General features: G+C 36.3%; 1 protein-coding gene across 2 annotated transcripts; it reads right to left on the bottom strand.

The window, feature by feature from the left end:
- Positions 1-289: 289 nt before the first annotated feature.
- On the bottom strand, positions 290-4,534 carry LOC111641149. Of its 2 annotated transcripts, none has more exons than XM_023387274.1 (4): positions 4,364-4,534; positions 3,020-3,398; positions 2,492-2,938; positions 290-1,847 (listed from the first exon to the last, which is right to left on the bottom strand). In XM_023387274.1, the coding sequence occupies exons 1-4, from the start codon at positions 4,404-4,406 to the stop codon at positions 764-766; spliced, it is 1,953 nt and encodes a 650-aa protein (XP_023243042.1). In that variant the 5' UTR covers positions 4,407-4,534; the 3' UTR covers positions 290-763. The 2 variants fall into 2 exon arrangements, with proteins under 2 accessions (XP_023243042.1, XP_023243043.1); XM_023387275.1 differs by having other exon boundaries at positions 3,020-3,239.
- Positions 4,535-7,500: the final 2,966 nt, after the last annotated feature.

Here is a 7,500-nt window from a genome sequence, read left to right as displayed (position 1 = left end):
TTAACAGAAGATCTATTTAACGTTTCTCACTACTACATCTTTTGTCTTTTCTCATCTTTCCCTCCTTTTCCCAAATTTGGGTCTATAATCCTTTGAGTCACAACTCCAGCTTTATTTAGTAATCCTTCCTCATTCACACATCTCAAAGTATTTGAAAATATTTCCTTTCCACTCAAAAATAAAATATTAATAAAGGTTTACGGCTTTGTGAAACTTCTTTTTTGAGTTTATGACCTTGAAATAAATAAATAATAAAATAATTAAAACATTTTTCGGTTTTGTTTACACGTTTATTGGGCCGCATTGGAACTTGCCTTGGGCCGCATGCGGCCCGCGGCCCGCGGATTGGACACCCCTGACCTAAATAGAGGCTTGTTTTCCCATATACCTCTTTTTGGTAGATCGCCCTCGTCCCCATCAAACCACGCCAGACAATATTGATAACAAAAGTAAATCAATAATATTGTATTATTATTAGTGGCAAAAACTGTAAATTTTCTTAAAGATAACAACAGAATAATTATACTTTTATGGGGAATTTTATACATTTTCCAACGGTACAGGTATTCAGAAAAATATAGAATACGCCGTAAATTTCATAAAAGTCTTAGAGCTTTAACAAGCAGATAACAGAAACGTAACACGGTGCACGTTTATGTAAATAGTTTCTTAGATAAAAAGGTAGTCTTTTAATGAGTCGAGTAACAGTAAAGGTATCAATTCAGATACACATACGATCCCCCTTTAGTAATTTTGTGTTAATTTACTCACAGTAACAATATTTTCTAATGTTAGCATCCTGGACACAGGATGATTGATTATTGTACATATTCACACGTGATATATCACCCAGAAGAACGTGAGTGTGATTTTTAGGTACGAATCTCACAGTTGCTTCGAACAGTCCGTTTCCTGGTACGGTCTTAAACGCCACTAAGTAATCAAATATGTCATATTCCTTGGTGGCTCTCAAATATTTGGTAGGAGCACGGATTCGAGCGCTTACAATTTCGTCCCTTACTAATCTAGCGCAATCGGAGTAATCCCTCAAATTATAGTTTATCGTCGTCAACAAATAATCCGCTACATCTACCACTTCTTTATCATCGACGGATATTTTTCTCGATTGCTGACAAGTGCATAAATGTTCTTGAATGGACGCTTCGATGCAACTACGATTCTTTGAGATGGGAGTGAATAACGAGTGAGCTCTTTGTACATACTTAGACACTATTCTTGAAGGCACGGACCAGTATTTTGCATCTAAGGAACTTTCGTTGGCATTTAATAAATTATTTAACGTCGCAAATAAATCGAAGGGTGTCGTTAATCTGTAAGCGTTAATCCTGACGTTTTCCACCAATTTTGGATATTTTAATCGAAAACTAGGAGGGAAGGATATCAGGAGGATGGGCAACCTTTCTTCCAATCTACCAATGTATGTTTTCCTGATAGAACCCCATCGCATGCCGTGATCGCTCATAAAGATAACCACCGTGTTCTTCAGCTTTTCCGATTGGTGTAACCTTTGGAAAAATTCTTCGTAATAACTGTCGCCATAAGAGCCGTAATTGAGGAAGTCGTGAGTCAAACTGTTGATCCAGGCAAAGGAAAAGTAAGAACGATTTTCGAATTGTCTGGCGAATGATTCCAACCAGGAAAGAACAGCTTCGGTTTCCGATATGGAACCAACACATTGATGACAATTTGCGCTTTTCTTCCATCCGATGTGTTTCTCCGCTTCCAAAATGAATGGACGGAAATAATAATCGGTGGGCTGTTTGCGAAATCCCGGCTTAACGTAATTAAATGTAGAAATGTGAGGAGTGTCCTCGGCATACAAGGTTCTAGAAAAACAAATATAAATAGGAATTCGTTTAAAATTTGCTAATAAAATTGAAATATAGTTTAATTTCTCATTATGTGTGGTGTCCCATAATTCACGCACCAAAAGGAAACTGTAATGTTCATCCGTTGCAGGACAAACGAACACAGGATTCCCGCTTAATTCCCCTCGCATTGCTGGATTTCTACCCTTTGGGGTCAGTTGAAGGTCCTGATTTATGAAGAAATCATCTCGTTTATCCATTTCAAGGCCAGAATCACACAGGTATGACCGTTGACATCTCGCAATCTTGGATCACCCGTCTATATGTCTAGGCACAACAAGACTGTATTTACATCGAACATGTCGTCCGAACAGCTACAGTATTTGCTTATGGCGCCTGCTTATGGGACATTGTATTTTACCCGAATCTGTATATTAAAAAAAAGAAAAAATAGTACGAAATGGAAAAATCTAAGATATATTAATAAAAATATGCCACACGCGCTTCAAGTTTTAGTCTCGCATTTCTCTCTCAACCCGCCTACATTTCTCACGTTTACTTTCAGCATAGAAATACATCGAAAATCTTCTTGTACTTTGGTAAGTTGAATATTTTTCGTTATTTTTTTACTTAAGTTGAAGAATCATTATTCTTGAACTTACCTATAACCAAACTCCTTAAATTTCTTCCATAGCGATGGACACTCGTCAATGACACCTCTGTCATTCTTTTTGCAGAAACTAAGCTCCTTTTCGTGATATCCACTTAGCAGAGGAACCAAATTTGGAAACGTGTTCTCTCCTACTTTGTTATAACCAAACATTTCAATGCCATCCATTTTCTTCTTCAGATAATCCAGAGTCTTGGACAATTGTCTGTGCATATTTAAACGCGACACAGAGTCTATCCCGATGATCATAACACTGTAAAAGTCTTCTTTCTTTAGAACGTTCCTAATCATCTGGCACCTGGTTTCGACTCTCGGTTTGTCGTGAATAAAACTGTGAAAATTTTTATAAATTACTTTTTTGCCTATCGAACACTCTACGGCTATAAATTCTTCCCGGATAGTGGCACTTGTATCGAACTGTACGCAAGTGTTATAATACCTGAAAAATGGAATACAATACGCTCTTATATGTATTTAAAATGAAATCTTTGCTTACATAATAATTAGAGGGTTAATGTACCTTATTTCGTTATCATTCTTCGCTATAAGAGGACGATAGAAGGGTCTGTAGCAACACGAAATATTCTCCGAGACAATTTCATTATCTTTATCCAGCATTAATACATTTCCTTGGGTGTAGGTGGAAAGTCGATCTCGCGTCGAGCATCTTAATTTTTCATAAACTTTAACTAAATGCTTAATCGTCGCATCGTAAGGACTTACGTCCGGTATTTGACATTCTTTAGAATGAATTAGAAATCCGGGATTAGGCATAATTTGATTTACAAACGAATAGTTAAAGAAAACGTTGGATCGATAATATAAATAGAAGAAAAATGTTGTAGAAGAAATCAATAACAGATATAGGAACATATGTTTACAGGTGACATTTACCTTCCCTGTATAAGAGAAAAAATAAGTAATTCATAAACATCAATTATCAATGAAGTTTACTTTAAAATTTTCTCGTTAATCTTCGTGTTTTAGGATAAAAAACATTTATTAATGAATTTGTGGGCATCGACGCTGTTAAATTTTATGGTTAAAGGTGGAAGGGGTGCGCGCGGCGTATCTCCAGGGGGGAGGGACTTAAAGATTAATTTATACTTAAGTGGTAAAATTTACAAATTTCAATCTCTAAATTTCTGGTAATAACAAAACTTTTATCTTCTCAATTCCTTACAGCGACGAAGATCAATCATCGTATATCAACTCGAAGAATAATACACTTTGTTATATCTGTCAAATTTTAATATTCTTCACATCGATAGATGATAAGTCATCTTCCTCGTCGATTTCACAGTTTATTCGTCATTTACACACGCGTTAATAAATTGAAATATAAGAACAAATCACTAAAATAAGAATAAATTGATTCGCCAAGTTAATTTTCCATAGACTCTGTGAATGACAGCATTTTCTTCTCTACAAATTTTATACGTTTAAAGGATCGTACCGATATAATTTGAAAATTTAATCCTACGGTTAGATTGTACCCGACTACATCGCCCTCCTAAATAACGCCAACCAATGCCTGCCAGAGGATCCTCCCACCAATATTTGCTACCAATATTTGATAGCCGAGAGTCGTCTAATATTCATCGTCATCTGTAAATCACGTGATTTTTAGGCTCGCGCTGGTGTTTAGGATTCTGTCGCATTGTATTTCTCCATTTCCTATGACGTAACTGTACAATTTAATAATTTATAAGTGTTTTAGGGACTCGTTCGTCGCTGCTTAAACGAAAACCGTACAATTATCTTATATAATTTAATACGGGCACTTTTGAGTATTTTGCTGGAAATGTTGAGTTTTATTGGAGTTAATAACTAAATAAAAGGGAAAAACAGAGTTTAAACTGACCTAATAACTTGATATTTCCTGCAATTTGTTCGACGTAACACATTATTGAACTTCGAGTAGAAAAATCAATATATTCTCTGAATTTTAAGTTAAATCTATCAAACGTTCGCTTCTTTTAACTCAAAAACATTGCTAAATCGTTAAAAAAAAAACTAAATATTAACCCGTAACTTAACGCCATATTTAAAATTGTCATTTTCACGGTTACTATGGCAACTATAAACAAAATAAAATATCTACCACCTGGTGTTTAAAGTTATAAATATAAATTTTTAAGTTTTAATTAATTTTTTATATTCATAGATATCGGATCTTACACGATATTCAAAATTAGTAGAGTATAATCGGAATTTCTCTCAAATCAAAAATTAAAACGTGATAAATATATAACACGACCAGAATAAAATTATTAACAAAAATTTCAGCAATTTTTGTCTTTTTATTAATTTTATTCTAATTGCTAAATGCGCTTGTAGTGTCAAACTTCGAGTGTTTGACCTAACGTAATAAACGTGTTTAAAAACTTAATAAGCAGATATTTTTTATTATAATATTTAAGCGATAGCTTGCCGCTTTTATGACGTAATGGGATCGTAATTGATTTATTCGAATACGACGACGCGACACGTGGGCGGTCAGGTCCCTATTTAGGCGCTACGAACGTAAAGAAAACCCGAAAATCTCTACCTGCCTAGCTCGTTGGCCGCAGCCAATCCACCGCCGGTGTTCGATAGCTTAATCCCCGAAACACTGGTAGGCCGATCGGTTTTCGATTAACCGTCGTAAATCGAATTATGATTTTCCGTAAGGTTCGATGTCGCGCATTCGGATCGCGTTCTTGACTAAACAGTTTCGAGCCCGTGTTGTTAATGATATTCGAGTAAAAATATTGGTTTATATTTTATTTAACCAGCTCTGTGCATTATACTCTTATAGTTTATTATACGAGGGCTGTTTTTTTTTTCAAGCTCCGATGGTCCATAAAACAAAGACAATTATAAATAACACAATGAATTTATTACCAAAAGTTAGGTACAAACGTGGTTACTTTTCGACATAATCACTGTGAAGATTGAGAAATATGTCATATCTGTGGACGAGCTTTTCCATCTCCTTGTTATAGAACGTTGCCACCAGCGAATTGAGATGGCTTTAACAACGTTGTTTTGAAGATCGTCATTAGTTCATTAGTCTCAAACTTCTGCTTCGCTAGCCACGTTTTCAGTTCGGGAAAGAGATGGAAGTCTTCACACATTAAAAAGTTTTAAGGTGGGTGGAAGTTTTCGTCACCTTTAAACACCCAGCGTATAGCCCGATTTAGCGCCGAGCGACTTCAATCTCTTTCCCGAACAGGAAAAGTGGCTAAGAAGATAGAGGTTCGAGGCTAATGACGATCTTCAAAAAAAAACGTTAGGGTCCATCTCGAGTCGTTAGTGGCAACATTCTATGACAAGGGGATGGAAAAGCGTATCTTAAAATTCTTCACTCCCCTACTGTACGCAATTTAAAGAATTCTTAAAATATGTTAGATTGGTCACTCGGCGTGATAAATCCTTACGTAAGATAACCTTTGTCCTATGTAAATATAAATCAAGTACTATAATATAATATAATAGAAGAGATGGAAATACGAAATAATTTAATAATCTTAATGTTTGTTGTTATTTTTTGCCCGAGCAACGTCGGGCTCATCTGATAGTTGCTTTATATACTATATAAGGATATCTTTATATAAATATAAATATAAGGAATATATCTGCCTTTCCTTTGATGAGTGTAAACTATAGAAGATATAATAAGATTAAATAAGTGCTTACGTCTTCGATAACTTTTGGCATTCGTGTAAACTAGGAGTTGTTATACCGAGGAAGCGAATCACACAATTTCTAAGTAAAACACCTTTTAATGAACCTTTAATAAAAGAAAAAATTTCGGATATTTAATTAAACTCTTATCAAAGTTCTTCTATAACGAAGAAAACTGGTAGCATTTTGTTTCCACTTAACTTTAAACTTACGCCGTTCAATGTACTCTTCATTCATCTATCTTCGGGTAAACTGCTTCGTGTTGATGTAGAGAAGGCTCTTACGCCTCTCCGCATTAACCAGATACGATGATATGGCATTTATGTCACGAAAGATATTGAAAAGGAAGATACACTTCAAACGCATCGCCTCCTCATTAACGATGAACTACGAAGGTGGGAGAGCGGAGTCGATGGAAGTCGGAGGTCACGTTTTGCTGTGCTCTCGTTTTTGCGAAGTTATCGGTGGATTTCTCGGTCTTTAGTGCGTGAATTATATATCACTGGACTTGGGAAGACGTGCTGCTCACACTAGTATCACTGTTTTTTGGTTATTCTGGCTTTCCGCAGAAATACGGACATCGAAACCCTGTGGACTTCCAGATCTACTTTCCGCATTTCTACAGTGTAAGTGGACCGCTTTTGTAATTTTAACGAGAAGTGTCTCTCCTGCCGTTACTTATTAATTATTAATCGCTTTTACGACCGATTAAGACCCTGCTTTCGTCAGTCAAATTTGGTTCAACTTGTAAAAACTTTACAGGACTAGGAAGTTTTTCATTTTAAACAAAGGGCATTGTCTGGTCCACGTGCTTGTTGCTTGGCTCGAGACAGTCAGAACATTCCAGGAAGCTCCTTTGTTCAGTGTCACTCGCTGCTATATACAAGTTTTTGTCACCACAGTTCCTTTGCTTGGAGGCAAACAGGTGGCTTTAAAGGGTTTTTGTTATCGCAACATTCAGCAACCCGTTATTTGTTTATTAATTTTTAATTTATTGAAGGTGCATAGTCTACTGTCTATTTACTTTATGAGGCACCCATGGAGAGCTCAGGAGAGCCTAGTCAACAACATTTAACTAATTTCGAAGACTCCATTATCAAGTCTGCTGCTATGCAGCTGGGGAGAATATTGGACTTGTGTCCGGAAAACACCACTGACACGGTAAAGAAGGGGAGGAACAAAGGCTTCAGTTCAGAGGAACGGCTCCAGATCAGAGAACAGGCCTCTCTGTTATTTGCCGCCGTAAACCAATTATATGGGATCGTCTCAGAACTGCGCAACAAACCTGAGGCAACAAATGCGGAGCGGAGTGCTATCAGGCAATCGTATGCC

This window comes from Centruroides sculpturatus, unplaced genomic scaffold, assembly GCF_000671375.1.
Source record: "Centruroides sculpturatus isolate CEXI.00-Female unplaced genomic scaffold, Cexi_2.0 scaffold1455, whole genome shotgun sequence".
In the NCBI taxonomy this organism is placed as follows: domain Eukaryota; kingdom Metazoa; phylum Arthropoda; class Arachnida; order Scorpiones; family Buthidae; genus Centruroides; species Centruroides sculpturatus.
This window is presented reverse-complemented; position numbering and strand designations above follow the sequence as displayed.

Coding starts and splice junctions, on each gene's coding strand:
- LOC111641149 (XM_023387274.1), bottom strand. CDS start 4,406: ATGTGTTACGTCGAACAAATTGCAGGAAATATCAAGTTATTAG. Junction 2,939..3,019: donor AAGAATGATAACGAAATAAG/GTACATTAACCC, acceptor TCCATTTTTCAG/GTATTATAACACTTGCGTAC. Junction 1,848..2,491: donor TTTAAGGAGTTTGGTTATAG/GTAAGTTCAAGA, acceptor TTGTTTTTCTAG/AACCTTGTATGCCGAGGACA.